The sequence below is a fragment of the Mobula hypostoma genome, chromosome 2 (genome assembly GCF_963921235.1).
Source record: "Mobula hypostoma chromosome 2, sMobHyp1.1, whole genome shotgun sequence".
In the NCBI taxonomy this organism is placed as follows: domain Eukaryota; kingdom Metazoa; phylum Chordata; class Chondrichthyes; order Myliobatiformes; family Myliobatidae; genus Mobula; species Mobula hypostoma.
In genome coordinates this window covers 142,635,603-142,657,751 of record NC_086098.1, presented here as the reverse complement: position 1 = coordinate 142,657,751, position 22,149 = coordinate 142,635,603, and the positions used below count along the sequence as shown (strand labels likewise).

Below are 22,149 nucleotides of genomic sequence, written 5' to 3'. Positions count from 1 at the left end.
GGGGTGAAAAGTGTAAAATTACCTTAAAGTGAACTATAACGTTCCATGGCAGTACAGTGTTCGATGCATGCAGATCAAAAAGTAAACCAATAGGATAATGCCTGATGAAAAACAAAGACAACACTAGTAACTGAAAATGAAAAATTATATTTCATGCAGTCACCGTCGGAAACATTTTCAGAATATTTAAATATTGTGATTAAAAATGAATTCATTGCCCACACAGTTTTTTAGTCTAAGCACAGAAAAGCTGCTCATATTAAATGCAGCAATTGAAACACTTAGCTTCACATTTGTACTTTGGTCACAGAGCAATGAATGACACTGGAAGACTATGAAGTTACCTGTTTTGTTTAAAAAAAAGTGTGAAAGTTGGTTATGAACCATGAAACTGGGCACCCTAATGGATCAGTCTAATTACGGGAATAAATTGGGGTAGATCTTTTGTTACCCATAACTGTGGCCTGGCCCATCATTTGTCTCAGCACGAATCCAGGCACGGACTTCAACAGGGAGATCACTTCCCAGCACATCAACAAATGGCAGGGCAGAAAGGGCCTCGCACGGCTTATGTAGTTGTCTGGACAAGTACAGGATTGACAGGACTTGGGCCTGCCCAGCTTCATTTCATCATCACCCATATCTGCTATTTAAGTTCAATAATTGTGGAGGTCACAAGCTCCTGGAATTTAAAAACTTAAGCCAACTAAACACAAGAAATTCTGCAGATGCTGGAAATCCTGAGTAACAAACCCCAAATGCTGGAAAAACTCAACAGGTCAAGCAACATCTATGGAAGCCAATAAACAGTCGACATTTTGGGACTGGTGAAAGGTCTCAGTCCAGCACATCATCCAATCTTTATTCCCCTCCATTAGTGCTGCCTGACCTGCTGAGTTCGTCCTGTGGGTGAGGGTGTGTGTGAGAGACTTAAACTGAATACAAAGCATTTTGACAGACCCAATTAAACAATTAAAAAAATTCTTTACCCATCTTACTCCTGATAAACAATTTCTTCCAGTAATTTGAACATGCTTGCAGTATTTGCACAAGATTTATCAGGTAATTTCCCTACCCAGTTTCACTGGACAGACAAGAAGCCAACAGGGACTTGACACTGCTGAAATCCTGTGGCTACCAGCGTACCAATTAGTCACTTGGCTGTTGGTTGAGATCTGCACATGTATGAACATTTCCGTCAAATATAATATTGAATTCAGCTTAAGATCCTATGTAGTGCATGTTAAATGCACCTTGACTAACGATCTGAATTAGTAAAGCATTTGACAAGGTCCCACACAAGGGGCTGGTCAAGAAGGTTCAGTCACTCAGCATTCAGGATGAGGTAGTAAATTAGATTGGACATCGGCTTTGTGGGAGAAGCCAGAGAGTGGTAGGAGAGTGTTGCCTCTCTGACTGGTGGCCTGTGACCAGTGGTGTGCCACAGGGATCAGTACTGGGTCCTTTGCTGTTTGTCATCTATATCAATGATCTGGATGAAAATGCAGTTAACTGGATCAGCAAATTTGCAGATAACCCCAAGTTTGGAGGTGTAGTAGACAGAGAGGAAAGCTATCATGGCTTGCAGAGGGATCTGCACCAGGTGAAAAAAAATGGGCCAAAAAATGGCAGATGGAATTTACTGCAGACAAGTGTGAGGTTTTGCACTTCTGTAGGACCAACCAGGGTAGATCTTACACAGTGAACGGTAGGGCACTGAGGAGTGTGGTAGAAACAAGGAACCTGGGAATACAGGTCCATAATTTGTTGAAAGTAGCGTCACAGGTAGATAAGGTTATAAAGAAAGCACACTGGTCTTCATAAATCAATGTATTGTGTACAGAAGATGGGATCTTATGTTGAAGTTGTACAAGATGCTAGTGAGGTCTGATTTAGAGTGTTATGTGCAGTTTTGGTCACCTACCTACAGGAAAGATGTAAACAAAGTTGAGCTGGTGCACAGAAAATTTACAAGGATGTTGCCAGGACTGGAGGACACGAGTTATAAGTGTGACAAGAATACACATAGATTAAGATGTTAGCTGTCCTGTGTGATCAGCAGTTGGTCTGCCATCTGTCTTCAGGAGAGAGAGAGATAAGGAAAACAATGGAGCAGCATTTGGAGATGTGTAATGAAGGGGAAGGAGAACTGTCAAGAGCAGCTCCCCCTTTGAACCCTGAACTGTTTGAAGTGATGGACAGACGATACCCCAGCAGGGGGGAAAAAAAGGGACAGGTTTGCTAAGGCAGCACACACACGACACCCGAGGTAACGAGACCCTAGAAGTGGTGCGCCTCTCACAAGTCGGTGGGAAGCTTTTGGACGGCTGATCGCGGGATCAAGCCTTAGACGCTCAGGGTGGAAAGGCATGATCGGCGGGAACCTGGTGTGTGTCCACCCTTGCCTGGGTGCCAGGTTCAACGCAGGGAAACGATCGTATCTGGAAACGGAGGGGTCACGGTCGGTGACCTCAGATGACATCACAAAGGACTTGCCCGAAAGCTGACTGCGAAGGTCTGTGTGGAATCTGTGTTGAATATTCATTCGTTTTGCTCTCTCTTCCCCCCCCCCACTGTCCATCGCCACGGCAACGATTACTGCGAACTGAACTAAATTGAACTGAACTTTGTGTCACTTTGAAACTGGTCATTTACCCCTAGACAACGATAGAGCTTGATTGATCCTGTTATCTGAATTCTGTGTACATGTATGTTTATCATTGCTGAACTGTTGCATTCATTATCCTTTTGATTAGAGTACTGTGTTGCTTGTTTCTTTAATAAAACTTTCTTAGTTCTAGTAATCCAGACTCCAACTGAGTGATCCATTTCTGCTGGTTTGGCAACCCAGTTACGGGGTACGTAACATAAGGAAAGATTGAATAGGTTAGGACTATATTTTTTTTTTAGAATGTAGAAGATTGAGAGGAAATTTGATAGAGGTATACAAAATTATGAGGGGTATAGATAGGATAAATGCAAGCTGGCCTTCTTCACTGAGATTGGGTGGGACCACAAGTATAGGTCATCGTTTAAAGATGAAAGGTGAGAAGATTAAGTGGAACATGAGGGAAAATTTCTCCACTTACAGGTTCATGAGAAAGTGGAATGAGTAGCCAGCACAAGTGGTCTATGTGAGCTCAATTTCAACATCTAAGATAGTTTGATAGGTACATGGATGGTAGGGATATGGAGGGCTGTGGTCCCGGTGCAGGTCGATGGGAAGAGGCAGCTTATATGATTTTGCCATGGACTAGAGGGGCCAAAGGGCCTGTTTCTGAGTTATACTTCTCTATGAGATGCTACTTGAAATGCACCTTAACTAGTGATCTGATTTACATGCCACAACTCTCATTTGTTTAATTCAATAGTATAATTTTTACTGCATCTGTTAACTGATCTTTTAAAATCATAGGCTTTTACATTTTTTTCTAATTCCCACATCATCTTAGTGTAGTGGAACAACTGTATCTGCTCTATTGCTGAAGTTCTAGACTGTGAACTAGGAGCTATAATCATTTGGCTGAGGGCAAGTTGGATTCAGTAACTCAGTTCCCTTTCAACCACATCACATAGTCAGAGGTTATTGACTAGTAAGGGGATTAAGGATCACAAAAAAAAGGCAAAAGAATTAGGTTAATTTAAAAAAACAGCTATGATTGAAAGGTAGAGCAGAATCAATGCACCAAATGTTCTTATTCAGCTCCTACATCTTGTCGTCTTACTTCAGACAAGTGTTTTCACTCTTGACTCAGAACTAAAAAGTAAAATTAAACTTCAGTGATTCATTAAACTGTATTTTTAAAGTACTACTGGAGCTTTACTAATAATCTTATGACTGGCATCAGCAACACAAGCATTTATAAACCATACCTAATTACAGACCTGAATTAACTCAGAGCAATAAGAAAATTCCTCTCTTTAAACATTAAATGTCTCACAGCAGAAGCCTTTGAATTTTTTGTCACAAGAGGACAATACCTGAGGAATTACCTGGATCCTTCCAATTTGCTGACCTTCAAAACAGGTCAACAGCAGATGCCATTTAATTGGCTCTTCACTCAGCTCTAGAACAACAGGACAGTGAAGATGCATACCTTAAGATGCTCTTCAATGATAACTCATCATTCAAAACTATTGTCCCCTTGAAACTCATCAGTAAGCTCCAAGATCTGGGCCTCAGTACCTCCTTGTGCAATTGGGTCTTTGATTTCCTCACTGGCAGACCCCAGATACTCCAGGTTGGCAACATCTCCTCCACTCACCATCAGAATGGTGCACCACAGGGCTGTGTGCTTAGCCTCCTGCTCGACTCACTTTATAATGATGATTGTGTGGTTAAGTACTGCTCCAAAGACGCACTTAAGTTTGCTGACATCACCACTCTTGTTAGCCAAATCCAAGGTGATGACAGATTGGCATACAGGTCGGAGATTGAAAGTCTGGTTGAGAGGTGTCAAAGCAACTTCTCACTCAACGTCAGCACACGCAAAATGCTGGAGGAACTCAGCAGGCCACATTTCGAGTCCAAACCCTTCGGCAGGACTGGGGGAAAAAAAGGCTGAGGAGTAGGTTTAAAAGGTGGGGGGTGGGGGGAGGGGAGAGAGCACACCAGGTGATGGGTGAAACCTGGAGGGGGGGGCGATGAAGTAAAGAGCTGGGAAGTTGATTTGTGAGATGAGGTGAGAGAGGGAAAAGGGGATGAGTAATGGGGTGGGTGGCTGGGGGGCATTACTGGAAGTTTGATAAATTGATGTTCATGCCATCAGGTTGGAGACTACCCAAATGGAATACAAGGTGTTGTTCCTCCAACCTAAGTTGTGGCCTCATCACAACAATAGAGGCGGCCATGGATGGGCATATTGGTATGGGAATGGGAAGTGGAACTAAAATGGGTGGTCATTAGGAGATCCTGCTTGATCTGGCAGATGGAGCATAGATGCTCAGTGAAGTGGTCTCCCAATGTGCAGTAGGCCACACCGGGAGCGCCAAACACAGTAAATGACTCCAACAGACTCACAGATGAAGTGTCACCTCACTAGGAAGGACTGTTTAGGGCCCTGGATGGTAGTGAGGAAGGAAGTGTAGGAGCAGGTGTCGCACTTGTTCCGCTTGCATGGGCAAGTGCCAGGAGGGAGATTAGCGGGGAGAGACAAATGGACCGTTGTGGAAAGCAGAAAGTGGGGGTGGGGAGGAGGGAAAGATGGGCTTGGTGGCAGTAATTTCAGAGAATTATGTGCTGGATGCGGAGGGTGGTGGGGTGGTAGGTGAGGACAAGAGGAACCCTATCCATGGTAGGCTGGCAGGAGGATGGAGAGATGTGGTTGAGGGCAGTGTTGATGGTGGAGGAAGGGAAGCACCTTTCTTTGAAAAAAAAAGGACATCTCCTTTATTCTAGAATGAAAAGCCTCATCCTGAGAGCAGATGCAGCAGGGACAAAAGAATTGAGAAAAGGGAATGGTATTTTTATAAGTAGTATGGTAGGACAAGGTGTAGTCTAGGTGGCAGTGGTTCCGTGGGTTTGTAATAGACATCGGTGGATAAGGTGCTTCCGGACATAGAGACAGTGAGATCGAAAAGGGGAAGGGAGGTGTCAGAAATGGACGAGGTAAATTTGAGGGCAGGGTGGAAGTTGGAGGCGAAGTGGATGAGGTCAACGAGTTCAGCATGGGTACAGGAAGCAGCACCAATGTAGTTGTCAATGTAGTGTTGCAAAAGTGTGGGACGGTCACTAGTGTAGGCTTGGAACACAGACTGTTCCACGTGGCTGACAAACAGGCAGGCATAGCTGGGACCCATGCAAGTGGCCCTTTTGTTTGAAGGAAGTGAAAGGAGCCAAAGGAGAAATTACTGGGAGCGTGGACAAGTTCCGCTAGGCAGAGGAGAGTGGTGGTGGAGGGGAACTGGTTAGGACTGGTGTCCAGAAAAAAAACAGAGAGCTTTGAGGTTTTCCTGCTGGGGGATGGAGATGAACAGGGACTGGACATCCATAGTAAAAATGAGATGATGGAAGCCAGGGAACTTAAAATCCTTGAAAAGATCAAGAGCGTGTGAGGCATCATAGATGTGGGTAGGAAGGGAATGAACTGGGGCGGAATAAAAAAGAGTCGAGGTAAGCAAATATGCGCTGAATGGGGCAGAAACAAGCTGAAACGATGGGTCTACCTGGGCAAGCTGGCTCATTGATCTTGGGTAGGAGGCAGAAACAGGAGGTGCAGGAACTATGAGGTTGGTGGCATTGGATGGGAGATCCCCGGAGTCAATAAGGTTGGTGATGATGTGGGAGACGATGGCCTGGTGTTCCATAGTGAAGTCTTGTTCGAGGAGCAAATAAGAGGAGGTGTCTGAGAGTTAGAGTTGGCGCTGGGCCTCGGCAAGGTACAGCACCTACAGCGGGTTTGATGGTGAGATTAGGATTGGTGCTGAGGGAATGGAGAGCCAAGCTTTTGGAAGGAATTAGGTTGGAATAGGAGAGAGGAGTGTTAAAGTCTAGACGGTTAATGTCCCATCGGCAGTTGGCAATGAAAAGGTCCAAGGCAGACAGAAGATCAGAGCAGGGTGTCCAGGAAGAGGAGAAGGGGTCATCAGTGCAGGATGGAGATTCCTTGCCAAAGAAATAAGACTTTTTTTAAAAAAAAAGAATCAGACAACAGCACCTCTACTTCATTAGAAACTTGCACAGATTCGACATATCACCAAAAACTTTGACGAATTTCAACAGACACACAGTGGAGAGCATCGGAACTTGATATAGAAACAGGAATGGAGAAGGCTATAGGAAGTAATAGAGACAGCGCAATTCATCACAGGCAAAGCTCTCCCCACAATTGAGTACATTTACAGGGAGCACTGCCGCAAGAAAGCAGCATCCACAAAAGACTCTTGCCATCTAAGTCTGCCCTCTTCTCACAACTACCATTGGGCAGGAGGCACAGAACTCTTTGGTCCCACACCACCAGGTTCAGGAACAATTCTTACTCTACAACCACTAGGCTCATGACATGTGTGGATAACTTCAATTACCACTACTTTGAACTGACAGGCTCACTTTCAAGGACTCTTTACAACCCATGTCCTCAGAATTATTTTTATTTGCAGTGTTTGTCTTCCTTTGCACATCAGTTACTTGTCAGTCTTGTCCATTCGTGTGTATTTTTTTAAATATAAAATTCCACTGTAATTATTTTTTCCTGTAAATGCCTGCAAGTAAATGAATCTCAAGATAGTATATGGTAACATATACATACTTTGAACTTTCTGAACTATGCCTGAAAGATAGCAATTACTGTTTTTTAAATTTCTTTGTAATCACGAATGGAAAGTCTCCAAGCAATAGTCAACTGTGGTTAAAGACTACAAAGTTCAAAAACACCGAGAAGCAAACCAAGATAGGAAACCCTAGCACACAGGAAGGGGAGTAGTGATGACATAGCTGTGCCCGCAAAGTTATCTGAGCTCCATTAAATACTGCCCAATAAGACAACACAACCAGTCTCTAAAGAAATGCACATGCTAAGAGAATCAACAATGTTAATGAAAACAAGGGCAGTCAATTGCAGGATGAAGAAATGTTTAATGGCAGTTTTCTCAATTGTAATTGATGAAAGTACTGATATAAAAGATAAGGCTCAGTTCGAAATATTTGTGGAGTATTTAACACAGCAATGGAACAAAGCTATGTAAATTTGTGCTGTTGAGAGAAACAATAGAAAATTCCTCCTTCAAACTGTTGGAGAGAATAATGGCACATTGGATATGGATTACACTAAATGAGTGTGCCTGAGACGGGAATTATAGGTTAAAAAAAGTTAGAATTCAGTGACATAGGAGAAGGATTAGCCTGTTCCATCTTGAAGAATAATAAAAAAAAACATGTTTCAGGTAAATGATATCCCACCAGAAATGGATGGGCTCATTTAAGTCAGAGAAAAGCTGGGGAAGGGTAGGAAAGACAGCAAGGTGAATATTGTAGTCTGTTATATGTAGAAAGTACCTGAGCCAAAAGGACGATAATACAAGGCAAAAGTAAATTATAATGAGACAGTTATGTCTGGAAAAGTTGCAAATTACAATAGAAAACATGCCCCAAAATAAGCTACAGTTACAGGCAACTCTGTTTCATCCCACTCCCACATCACATTTGCTGCAATCAGCTCATAGGTTTAATACAGGACCTAATATTTTTGATCACCCTGATGTTGACTCATTCGAAAGATTGCCTTTGAACTCTGTCTTAAACAGAGTTAAACCGATGAAAAAAATCACAGAAGGATGACATTAGGAAAATAACGAATGAATGTTTCCTGCTCAGAACTCCATGTAGTCGGTCACTTGGTATAATCCCAGCACCCTCTGCACCCTTTACATTCCAGGCCCTTTGAGATACAACAAATATTCCCTCACTCTATCAGATTGCTTTTGACCATGAGGAACTGCAGATAAGACGAGACAGAGATAGAAAACAAATGAACATTAAAAACTATGAAATGAGGACAAAGTGAGAAATCAAAAAGGAAAAAAGTTCAAAATGTAGAGCTTTAGGACATGTGCTCAGTAATTATGGAGTTTTAGATGCTGCTCAGTTCAAAATCCTCAGTCTTACTTAAAAAAATCTTTCCCCAGTCCCAAGTGCAATGAAGTTGCCCTCTTTCTGCCACTATTTTAATTATGTGCTTTCCTTTTCAACTTGCAACACACATCCACAGCATATACTGTATACCTAGCTTGTCAGTAAAACTTGGATATCAGTCTATCTGTAACCCATATCAGAAAAGTTTTTTGAATAAAACTGAGTCCACAGATCACTTGGTAATTGTTCAAGCATACACCTACAGTACTGTGCAAAAGTTTTAGGCACATGTATATAGCCATAGTGCTGAGACTTTTGTACAGTATTGTAATTTTTTGTATTGCACACTACTGCTGCCACATAAACAAAAATAAATTTCATGAAATACGAAGGTGATGGTAAACCTGATTCTGATATGGGTTTCTATTATGGACTAAGAGTGGGAAGGGATCAGGGAGAGGGGGATCACTGTTGGGAAAAGGGGAAGGGAAAGGGAAACAATAAATCAATTGTTTGGAATCAAATGATTTTGCCTCATCTCTCAGGGCTGACAGTGTCTACACTTGTGCTACCCCCTGCCCCTGGCACTCCTCCTCTGCCATCTGTCCCACACTCCTCCCTCAGTGCTCTACCCTCACCATTCCTTCCAACGGTCTTTACTCCTGCTAGATTTATAAACTTACTCTTCACTCCACTTTGACTAATACAGTACTGTGCAAAAGTCTGAGGCACCCTAACCATACACGTATGCTCAAGACTTGCACAGTACTGTATAAGCCCCCATTCCCATCCCTTATGTTCCTGCTCTAAGCTCCCGAATCCAATTCAGTACTTAAGTTAATGTTTTTCCCAATACCATGCCAGTCTTCTGTTTTTTCACCAGCATTTGAAAATGAAATATCACAAATTAATTTGCCCAATTAAAATACCACAGGAAATACCACACACAATTTGAGAACAGCATTTTAATTATTTACACAAAACCAAAAGTCAACAATAAGGGAAGAAAACAATCAGAATTGATATTCCTGAAAGAACCGAAGTACCAGGATTGTACAGTACATTAAAACAAAATCAGTGATCCATTTTTCTTTCTGCAAATGCTGACTGGCTTGCTAGTACTTCCTGAATAAAGCTACAGAACCTAGGCCTCTGTACCTCCCTCTGCAACTGGATCCTCAATCCTCGACTTCCTAACCAGAAGACAACAATCTGTGTGGATTGGAACTAAAATCTCCACCTAACAATCAAAACTGGCACTCCACAGGGATGTGTGCTTAGCCCACTGCTCTTCTCTCTCTAGAATCATGACTGTGTGCCTCAGCATAGCTCAAACAGCATCTACAAATTTGCTGATGATACAATCATTGCTGACAAAATTTCAGATAGTGACAAAAGGTTGTACAGGAGCAAGACATACCAGTTAGTTGAGTCGTATCACAGCAACAACCTTGCACTCAACATCAGCAAGACCAAAGAGCTGATTGTGGACTTCAGGAAGGGTATGACAAGGGAACACAAACCAATCCTCATATAGGGATCAGAAGTGGAGAGAGAAAGAGCAATTTCAAGTTCCTGGGTGTCAATATCTCTGAGAACCTAACCTGGACACATGTCGATGCAGCTATAAAGAAAGCAAGATGGCGGTTATATTTCATTAGGAGTTTGAGATTTGGTTTGTCAACTAAAACACTCAAAAACTTCTACAAATTACTGTGGACAAAGTGCTGATTGGCTGCATCATTATCTGGTATGAGTGAGCTACTGCACAAGATCAAAATAAGTTGCAGAAACTTGTAAAATTAGTCAGCTTTAGTCAGCGTCATACCGTTCCTGAAGTCCATAATCAGCTCTTTGGTCTTGCCGACATTGAGTGCAAAGTTGTTGCTGCATCACCACTCAACGAACTGGTATATCTTGCTCCTGTACACCCTTTTGTCACAATCTGAAATTCTGCCAACAATGATGAGTCATAAGCACCAGCCTCGGTATTATCCAAGAGATCTTCAAGAAGCGGTGCCTTGGGAAGGTGGTGTCCATCATTAAGAACACTCAATACCCAGGGCACGCCCTCTTAACTCGGTTATCGTTGGGAAGGAGGTACAGAAGTCCGAAGGCAGACACTCAGCGATTCAGAAAGCTCCTTCCTCTCTGCCATCCGATTTCTAAATTGACATTGAACCCATGAACACCACCTCACTACCTTTTACTTGTTATTTTCCACTACTTATTTTAAACTTAATTATTTAATAGACAGATAATTAATGTAACTCAGTTTTTCCCCCTCATATTTATCATATATTTCATTGCACTGCCACCATAAAGTTAACAAATTTCACAACATATGCCGGTGATAGTAAATCTGATTCTGATTAGTACAATACTCTATGAACGTCCAACAGATCTTCCCTCAGACTCCCACAAGTCCAAAGGAAACGGTTTAAGTTTGTCCAGTCTCTCCTTGTAGCTAATACTCTCCAAACTGGGCAACGTCCTGGTGAACCGCTTCTGCACCCTCGCCAAAGCCTCCACATCTTCCGGTAATGTGGGGACCAGAACCATACACAATACTCCAAATGCAGCCTAACCAAAGTTTTATACACTATACACTCTTGACAATATTCATTTATTGAGATATAGTACAGAATAAGCCCTTCAAGCTGCACTGCCCAACAACTTCCCAGTTTAACCCTAGCCTAATCACAGGACAATTTACAATGACCAATTAACCTACCAACCAGTATGTCTTTGGACTGTGGGAGGAAACCAGAGCATTCGAATGGCTGACTTCTGCTCCTTTGTCTTATGGTCTTATAGGTTATGATGAGAAGGTGGGGGAGTGGGACTAAATGGGAGAATGGATCAGCTCATGATAAAATGGCGGAGCAGACTCGACGGGCCGAAAGGCTGACTTCTGCTCCTTTGTCTTATGGTCATCCGGAGGAATCCCATGCGGTCATGAGGAGAACATATAAACTCCTTACAGACAGCTGCGGGAATTGAACACAGGTCTCCTGAACTGTAAAGTGTTGTGCTAACCACTATGCTACCATGCTACCCTACGTGCCATGCCTGTTCTAGACCACTCTGCTTGTGTTGCCATTTTCAAGCAGCTATGGACGTAGATGGGCATAATGCCCTCACACGTAACCAGCCTTTTTAAAAGACGCCTCAGTACTGCAATCAGGAAGAACCAATTTGTTTCATGTTGTTCAGATGATACACGTGCTCATGTACACAAGAATAAACTCAACTTTGACAAGCTCGGCTAAAAACTAATTCGCTAAGCAATATTCCATTTTTCTCTTAAATTGGCCTCCAATGGCATTAATTGCCATGGTTGCAAAGATCATGAAACATTTTACTATGTCCTCATTTGTTTGGTCAATCATTTGCATTAAAAACCATCAAATTCAGCAAGAACAGATTACTACAGTGGTTCCAGATCCTGGGCCCGAATGCAACCCAATCAGCACATTGGAGATCTCAGACACTGCAAATACTGCAATATGGAACTACAACCAGCTGGAAGGTGTCCGCCTGTGTGATTAGGGAAGACAGACAAAATAATAAGACCATAAGATAGAGGAGCAGAATTAGATAATTTGGCCTATCCAGTCTGCTCCACCAATTTACAATGGCCGATCCATTTTCCCTCTCAGCCCCAATCTACTACCTATCTTCCATATCCCTCCTTGCCCTAACTTCTCAAGAATCTATCAACCTATGCCTAAAGTACCCAATGACTTGGCCTCCACAACCACCTGTGGCACATGGACTGTATCCTCACAATGTCCTCTGACATCCTCACATGTCCATTTTCAAAAGATTTTCCTTTCATGTGGGGCTCTTCCCCCTGCTGCTTTGAGAATTGCCTGTAACTTTTGTATCTATTGATGCATCTCTATATAATTTTCTATTATGTTATTAAACTGAAAAAAAAGTAAGTGGTGACACTTACAAAGCATTATGAATATGGGCCTGGGGGATATTGGACGTGCTGAACCAGTGGTTTTCTATTGACTGCTTATGTAACGACATTGAAGTGGACTGTATCCTCACAATTGGTCTTGTAATACAGTACTGATCAGTATTGTAACATTGTAAAGTCCTGCTCAAGTCACTTTAATTGAAAATATGCAATGTTCACTTGGATTCTTAAATTAGTGGAGGATTTTGTAATTCCCTTTGTTCAAGTTAGTTCCTTTACAACTGGGCCTTCATATTTCCTTTATCCTACTGCACAATTCATCTTTGTCTCTCATTCTCCATTTCTCACATTGACTCTGGGGAGGTTGGGTTAGAAATCCAGTTGGAGTGTGAGAATGTCAGATCAAGTGGGGGGGAATCACGGTTTGGAGCAGCAAGCAGTCTGCTGGAGGAACTCAGCAGACTGAATAGCATCAATGGGAGGAAAGGAAATGTCAGTGTTTCTGTTCAAGCTCTTGCTTGACATCGTGCTGCAGGGTCTTTCATCCAACATGTTAACAACAAAGGGACTTGGGATTCCTTGTGCAGGTTTCTCTAAAGGTTAATTTGCAAGTTGAGTCGGTAGTGAGGAAGGCAACTGCAATGTTAGCATTCATTTAGAGAGGATTAGAACATAAAAGCAAGGTTGTAATGTTTAAGGCTTTATAGAGCACTTGGAGTATCGTGAGCAGATTTGTGCCCTTAGCTAAGAATGGATGTGCCGACATTGGAGAAAGTTCACAGGAGGTTTACAAAAATGATTCTGGGATTGAAAGGCTTATCATACGAGGAGAGTTTGACGGCTCTGGGCCTGTACTCACTGGAGTTCAGAAGGGTGAGCAGGGTTCTCATTGACACCTATCAAATGTTGAAAGGCCTCAATAGAGCGAATGTGGAGAGGATGTTTCCTATGGTGGAGGAGTGCAAGTCCAGAGGACACAAAGCCTCAGAATCAAAGGATGTCTATTTTGAACAGAGATGAGGAGGAATTTCTTTAGCGAGAGGGTGATGCTGCTGTAATTCTCCCCCACTTGATCAGATATCCTCACACTCCAACTGGATTTCTAACCTAACCTCCCCAGAGTCAATGTAAGAAATGAGAACGAGAGACAAAGATGAATTGTGCAGTGGGATAAAGGAAATATGAAGGCCCAGTTGTAAAGGAATTAATTCGAACAAAGGGAATTACAAAATCCTCTACTAATTTAAGAATCCAAGTGAACATTGCATATTTTCAATTAAAGTAACTTAAGCAGGACTTTACAATATTACAATACTGATCAGTACTGTATTACAAGACCAGTTGTGAGGATACAGTCCACTTCTATGTAGTTACATATGCAGTCAACAGAAAACCACTGGTTCAAAACATCCAATATCCCCCAGGGCCATATTCATAATGCTTTGTAATTGTCACCACTTACATTTTTTTTCAGTATAATAATTTAATAGGAAATTATATAGAAATGCATCAATAGATATAAAAGTTACAGGCAATTCGAAAAGCAGTAGAGGGAAGAGCCCCACATGAAAGGAAGATCCTGCCTGACAAACCTACTGCAATTTTTTTGAGGAAATTACAAACAAGGTAGATAAAGGAGATGTAGTGTACTTGGATTTTCAGAAGGCCTTTGACAAGTTGCCGCATATGAGGCTGCTTAGCAAGACAAGAGCCCATGGTATTACGGGAGAGTTACTAGCATGGGTGGAGCCTTGGCTGGTCGGCAGAAAACAGAGAATGGGAATAAAGGGATCCTATTCTGGTTGGCTGCTGGTTGCCAGTGGAGTTCTACAGAGGTCGGAGTTGGGACTGCTGCTTTTAACAATGTATGTCAATGATTTGGACTATGGGATCAATGGATTTGTGGTTAAATTTGTCGATGATACAAAGATAGGTGGAGGAGCGGGTAGTGTAGAGGAAACAGAGAGCCTGCTAAGAGACTTAGAGAGTTTAGGGGAATGGGCAAAGAAGTGGCAAATGAAATACAATGTTGGAAAGTGTATGGTCATGCACTTTGGTGGAAGAAATAAACAGGCAGACTTACTTAGATGGGGAGAGAATTCAAAATGCAGAGATGCAAAGCGACTTGGGAGCCCTTGTGCAGGATACTTAAAGGTTAACCTCCAGGTTGAGTCGGCGGTGAAAGTGGCAAATGCAATGTTGGCATTCATTTCTAGAGGTATAGAATATAAGAGCAGGGATGTGATGTTGAGGCTCTACAAGGCACTCGTGAGAGAACACGGAGTATTGTGTACAGTTTTGGGCTCCTTATTTTAGAAAGGATATACTGACATTGGAGAGGGTTCAGAGAAGATTCACTAGAATCATTCCAGGAATGAAAGGGTTGCCGTATCAGGAACGTCTGGCAGCTTTTGTGCTATATTTCCTGGAGTTCAGGAGAATGAGCGGGGGTCTCATAGAAACGTTCCAAATGTTAAAAGGCCTGAGCAGATTAGATAAGGCAAAGTTATTTCCCATGGTGGGGAGTCTAGGACAAGAGGACACAACTTCAGGATTGAAGGACATCCATTGAAAACAGAGATGCAGAGAAATTACTTTAGACAGAGGGTGGAGATCTCTGGAATTTGCTGCCATGGGAGGCTGTGGAGGCCAAGCCACTGGGTGTATCTAAGGCAGAGATAGATAGGTTCTTGATTAGCCAGGACATCAAAGAGTATGGGGAGAAGGCAGGGGAATGGGAATGACTGGAAGAATTGGAAGAATGGTAGAGCAGACTCAATGGGCCAAATGGCCTACTTCTGCTCCTATATCTTATCGTCTTGTTGGGGGTTTGGTGGTCGCTTTCCTAGAAAATATCCTTGTATCACTACTTTCCATGACACTTTCATTCTGAATGCTACGGTGATGCTAGAAAGTTTGTAAACCCTATAGAATTTTCTCTATTTCTGCATAAATGACATAAAATGTGATCAGATCTGAAGAGAACCCAATTAAATAACACAAAAATATTATACTTGTTCATTTATTTATTGAGGTAAATGATCCAATATTTCATTGCTGGAAAAAGTATGTGGGCCTCCACTTTCATTAACTGGTGTGACCCCTTATACAACAGTTAACTTCAACCAAACATTCCCAGTAACTGTTGATCAGTCCTGCACATTGGCTTGGAGGAATTTTAGGCTTCAACTGTGGGATATTGGTGGGCATCCTTACATGAACTGCCTGGTTCAGATCCTTCCACAACATCTCCATAGGATTAAGGTGAGGACTTGGAGCTGGCCATTCCAAAACACAGATTTTCTTGTTAAACCATTCTATTGTTGATTTACTTGTCTTTCTGATGATTATCTTGTTGCATTATTTAACTTCTATTCAGCTTGAGGTGACAGACTGCTATCCTGACATTCTCTTGTAAAATATCTTTATATAATTTTGAATTAATTGTTCCCTCAACCTTAGCAAGCTGTCCAGGCCCAGAGGCAGCAAAGCAGACTTAAACCATGATGCTCCTTCCACCGTGCTTCACAGTTGGAATGAGGTTTTGGTGCACAGTGCCCTCTTTCTTCCAAACATTGCAATGGGCATTTCTACTAAAAAGTTCAACTTTTGTCTCATCTGTCTACATAACATTATCCCAGAAGTGTTGTAGAACATCTAGGTGATCTTTTGCAAACTTGAGACGTGCAGTAATTTTTTTTTTGGAGAACAGTGGCTTCCTCGGTGTGTCCTTCCATGAACACCTTTCTTGTTCGGAGTTTTTCTTATAGTGGACACATGAACAGAGCTTTAGCAAGTTCGAGAGATTGCTGCAGGTCTTTTTGCTGTAACCCTTGGGTTCTCTTTCACATCCTTTAGCATTGCACGCCGTGCTCTTGGTGTGATCTTTACAGGATGGCCACTGCCAGGAAGAGCAGCAACCAGTACTGGGTTTCCTCCTTTGCAGACAATTTTTCTTACTGTGGAATGATGAACACTCAGGTCTTTAGAAATGCTTTTGTAGCCTTTTCCAGCTTCATGCATCTCTATAATTCTTCTTCTAAGGTCCTTTGAAAGTTGTTTTGATTGAGTCAAGGTGCACATAAACAGATCTTTCTTGAGGAGGAGGCGGCTCTGTCAGTAACCTGACTGTCTTTTTTTTTAAAAAAAATAGGGCAGGGCACCTCTAATCTCATTTCATTAAATGGAACACCCGATTCCAAATAGCTTTAGTAGAAGGCATCACCCCAGAGGTTCACATACTTTTCCCAACAAATACATGTAATATTGAATCATGAACAAGCATAATGTTTTTAGTGTTATTCATTTAATTGGGTTCTCTATCTGATTCCATTTTAGGTTATATTTTTGCAGAAACAGAGAAAATTCTACAGGGTTCACAAACTTTCTAGCACCACTGTATTTGCTTACTTTTATTGTTGTATGATTTGTTTTTATCTCTGCACATCGGGTGTTTGTCAGTGTTTTTTTTAAAATGGGTTCTTCTGAGTTTTTTTGCTTTGTGGCTGCCTGTAAGGAAACTAATCTCAAGGTTGTGTATATTACACATAATTTGACAATAAATGTACTTTGAACATAGCTGCTTCACCTTTTCATACGTCAAGAGAGCTGAAAAAAGTGTTGATTTACTTCTTTACCCCATACGAATTCCATAAAGCTATTGTATTCCAAAATTTCAAATTTTTGGGCAGTGATTTCTTAGTTCTACAAATTTCCCGAACCTTAATGGCCATAACATGGGAGTCACTTGCATCTAAAGCTTAAAAATAAAGGTTAATTCTGATCACAACTTGGGCCTGGACAAACTATGTATGTGTAGGAGATTTTTCATACCATTTACTCTAGCTTTTTTTTTAAAATTGTCTGCCACAGCTTTCAACTTGTAGCAAGCCAAGATTGACAAAGCTTTCAAAGAATATTGCAATAAACTCTCATCTAGGTCACATGGCAGGAATAATAAACTGAAATATAAAGATTCTGCATTCATTGACCAAATGCCAGAGAAATTTAAGAGCACTTTACATATTCCAATTTTGTCCTCAAATTGATTTTATCCAGAAGTCAGAAAATGGATAAAATGCTCAATTACGGTAACCATTTCTTTATAATACTTATTAATGGTACAGAAGGCTTGATATGAATAAAAAAACTACTTAAAATGAGACAGCAACACACATCAAAGTTGCTGGTGAACGCAGCAGGCCAGGCAGCATCTGTAGGAAGAGGTACAGTCGACATTTCAGGCCGAGACCCTTCATCAGGACTAACTGAAGGAAGAGCTAGTAAGAGATTTGAAAGTGGGGGGGGGGGATCCAAAATGATAGGAGAAGACAGGAGGGGGAGGGATGGAGCCAAGAGCTGGACAGCTGATTGGCAAAGGGGATATGAGAGGATCATGGAACAGGAGGTCCGGGAAGAAAGACTGGGGGGGAGGGGGCAGGGGGACCCAGAAGGAGGGACAGAGGGAGAAAACGGAGAGTGAGAGAAAGAATGTGTGTATAAAAATAAATAACGGAAGGGCTACGAGGGGGAGGTGGGGCATTAGCGGAAGTTAGAGAAGTCGATGTTCATGCCATCAGGTTGGAGGCTACCCAGACGGAATATAAGGTGTTGTTACTCCAACCTGAGTGTGGCTTCATCTCTACAGTAGAGGAGGCCGTGGATAGACACATCAGAATGGGAATGGGATGTGGAACCAAAATGTGTGGCCACTGGGAGATCCTGCTTTCTCTGGCGGTCAGAGCGTAGGTGTCCAGCAAAGCGGTCTCCCAGTCTGCGTCAGGTCTCGCCAATATATAGAAGGCCACAGAATAACTCTGGTGTTCATTGGAATAAAAACTTACCTATGCTGGACTTCTGAATTTAATATTATGGGAGCTTGTTCGTAAATCAGATGTTCATTGTCTGGGACAGTGTGTATTTATTTCTCTACCCACAAATGATTAATGGAAAGTTTGTACTGTACTGCCAGCACGTTATTGCTATGCTTCAGCACCATCTACTGGTGAACTTGTAAAAGCAAGGACAATATGCACAAAACCGCACGAGAAACACGTGCATCTTGTGTGTTCCAACAAGCCCAATTATCACTGTAAGAATCACACAAATTCACTTCCGCATGTGATCATTTCTCAGCAATTAAAAGAGCACTCACAAAGTTGCCCCTACCCTAGAAATGCCAAGGCCAAATAATTTGTCCTCAGTCAATTCCAACAAGATTTCACCGTGCAGTCAACCACTTAAAACAGATTTATTATGCTCAAACCTAATGTCTCTGTATACAGTTTGGATAGTTTAAGTGGATTTTTAATGACCACGGTAACTACAACTCCAACTTGTACGGAGTGAGATAGATTGGCTAATTGGAAGCTGTTGCAATGTCAACCTTGCACTATTAGTGTGACCAAGGAGAGCTGGGGGAGAACACACACCAGTCGTCATCGAGGGGAGAGCCATAAAGAGATTGAGTATCTTCAAGTTCTTGGGTGTCAACATCTCAGAAGATCTATCCTGGACCCAACATATTGATGCAATTATGAAAAGTGTATGCCAGCAGCAAAATGTCATTAGAAGTGTGAGGAACTTTAGTTATGTTACCAAAGATGTAAGCATATTTCTACTACTTCTTCTCTTCTTCGGCTGTCCATCAATTTTAGATGATGACTGAGGCCTGGGAAAGGTTGTATGGAAGACCGGCAGTTGTCCATCGATGTTGTCCAAGGGAAGGGTACTAGGACCCACACAGAGCAATGTGTGGTTAAGTGCCTTGCTCAAGGACACAACACACTGCTTCAGCTGAGGCTTGAACTAGCGACCTTCAGATCACTAGACCGACGCCTTAACCACTTGGTCACGCGCCACACTTGGCCATATTTCTACAGGTGTACCGTGGAGAGCATTCTAACTGGCTGCATCACCATCTGGTGTGGTGGTGCCAATCCAAATAAGTGGAAAAAGTTGCAGAGTTGTAGATTCAACCAGTTCTATCATGGGCATCAACCCCCCCCAACCCCTCCCTCCCCATTAAGGCCATCTTGAAAGGCAATGCATCCATGAAGGTGGCAACCATCATTAAGGACCCACAACATCCAGCATGTACCATCTTCAAGGCTCACAGTAAATTTAATATCAAAGTACATACAGTGCTTATTAATAGTATTCACCCCTCCCAACTTGGCAGTTTTAATGTTTTATTGTTTTACAACTTCAAGTCACAGCGGAATTAATTTGGCTTGACACTGATCACAGAAAAAACTTTCGTGTCAAAGTGAAAATAAATTGGTCAAAATTTATTACAATTATTAAACAAAATAATTGATTATATAAGTATTCACCCCATTCAAGTCAGTATTTAGTAGATGCACCTTTGGCAGCAATTACAGCCTTGAGTCTGTGTGGATAGGTCTCTATCAGCTTTGCACATCTGGAAACTGCAGTTTTTTCTATTCTTCTTCACAAAACTGCTCAAGCTCTGTCAGGTTGCATGGGGATCATGAGTGAACAGCCACTTTCAAGTTCAGCCACAAATTCTAAATTGAACTGAGGTCTGGACTCTGACTTAGCCACTCCAGGACATTAACTTCATTGTTTTTAACTTTGGCTTTATGCTTGAGGTCATTTGTCTTGCTGTAAAACAACTCTTCTCTCAAGTCACAGTTCTCTTGCAAACTGCATTAGGTTTTCCTCCAAGATTTCTCTGTATTTTGCTACACTCATTTTACCCTCTACCTTCACAAGCCTTCCAAGGCCTGCTGCAATGAAGCATCCCCACAGCACGATGTAACTACCACCATGCTTCACGGTAGGGATGGTGTCTTTTTGATGATGTGCAAAGTTTGGCTTACGCCAGTGTTTAGTCTGATGGCCAAAAAACTCAATTGTGATTTCATCAGACCATTAAACCTTCTTCCAGCTGACTTCAGAGTCTCTCACATGCCTTCTAGCAAACTCTAGCCCAGATTTCATGGGCCTTTTTCCAATAGTGGCTTTCCCTTTACCACTCGCCAATACAGCTGCAACTGGAGAAGCATGCGGACAACAGTTGTATGTGCAGTCTTGCACATCTCAGCTACTGAAGCTTGTAACTTTTCCAGAGTCGTCATAGGTCCCTTGGTGGCCTCCCTCACTAGTCCCCCTCTTGCACGGTCACTCAGTTTTTGAGGACAGCCTGTTCTAGGCAGATCTACAGCTGTGCCATATTCTTTCCATTTCTTGATGGCTGACTTAACTGTATTCTAAGGAATATTCAGTGATTTGGAAATTTTCTTGTAACCATCTCCTGGCTTATGCTTTTCAATAACCTTTTCATGGAGTTGCTTAGAGTGTTCTTTTGTCTTCATGGTGTAGTTTTTACCAGGATATTGACTCACCAGCAGTTGGACCTTCTAGATACAGATGTATTTTTACTACAATCAATTGAAACACCTTGACTGCACACAGGTGATCTCCATTTAACTAATTATGTGACTTCTAAAACCAACTGGCTGCACCAGTGATGATTTAGTGTCATATTAAGGGAGGGGGAGCTGGGTGAATACTTATGCAATCAATTATTTTGTGTTTTATATTTGGAATTAATTTAGATCACTTTGTACAGATATGTTTTCACTTTGACACAATCTTTTTCTGTTAATCAGTGTCTAAAAAGCTAAATTAAATGCACTGTGATTCAATGTTGTAAAACAATAAAACATGAAAACTTCAAAGGATGGTGAATATTTTAATAAGCACTGTACATATCACCACATAAAACCTTGAGATTCATTTTCTTGCAGGCATTCACAGTAAATACAAAGAAACAATAGAATCAATGAAAAACCACACACAATACAAGACAATCAATGCACTAAAGTCAAACTCTACATATACAAAATGAGAAAAAAAGCATAATAAGCAAATAAATATTGAGAACATGGAGAATCCTTTAAACTGAGTCCATAGGTTGTGGGAACAGTTCAGTGTTGAGGTAAGTGAAGTTATCGCCTCTGGTTCAAGAGTCCGATGGCTGCAGAGTAATAACTGTTCCTGAACCTGGTGGTGTGGATTGTGAGGCTCCAGTACCTCCTTTCTGATGGCAGCAGCGAGAAGACAGCCTGGTCTCAATAGTCGGTGTTCTTGATGATGGATGCTCTTTTCCTGCAAGTGTTTTTTATAGATGTGCTCAGTGACGGGCAGGGCTTTACTGTGATGGACTGGACTGTATCCACTACTTTTCATAGGTTTTTCCATACCAGGCCACGATGCAATCAGTCAGTAAACACTCCGTCACACATCAATAGGAGCTTTAGTATGCCAAATGTTTGCAAATTTCTAAGTGCTGCCATGCCTTCTGTGTAACATCAGTTGTGTGCTGGTTCAGGACAGGTCCTCTAACTTAACACCAAGGAATTTAAAGTTGCTTACCCTCTCCACCTCTGATCCCTGATGAGGGTTGGCTCAAGGACCTCTGGTTTCCTCCTCCTGTAATAAAGAACTACAGCTCCTTGGTCTTGCCGACATTGAGTAAGAAATCGTTGTTGTGCTACAGCTAAGCCAAGTTTTTAATCTCTCTTCTAAGTGCTGACTTTTCACCACCTTTGACTTGGCCCACAACAGCGGGGCCATCAGCAAACTGAAATATGGTTTTGAAGCTGTACTTAGTCTCAAAGTC

At 42.0% G+C, this 22,149-nt stretch overlaps 1 protein-coding gene across 3 annotated transcripts in view; it reads right to left on the bottom strand.

Annotated features, from left to right (window-relative positions):
* The window catches only part of atg5 (ATG5 autophagy related 5 homolog (S. cerevisiae)), a 173,090-nt gene that overhangs the window by 131,271 nt on the left and 19,670 nt on the right, over positions 1–22,149 (bottom strand). For all 3 annotated transcript variants that reach the window (XM_063040824.1, XM_063040825.1, XM_063040826.1), the window contains exon 4: positions 23–101. In XM_063040824.1, the coding sequence (XP_062896894.1) occupies positions 23–101 (79 nt within the window). The remainder of the gene's footprint in view (positions 1–22; positions 102–22,149) is intronic.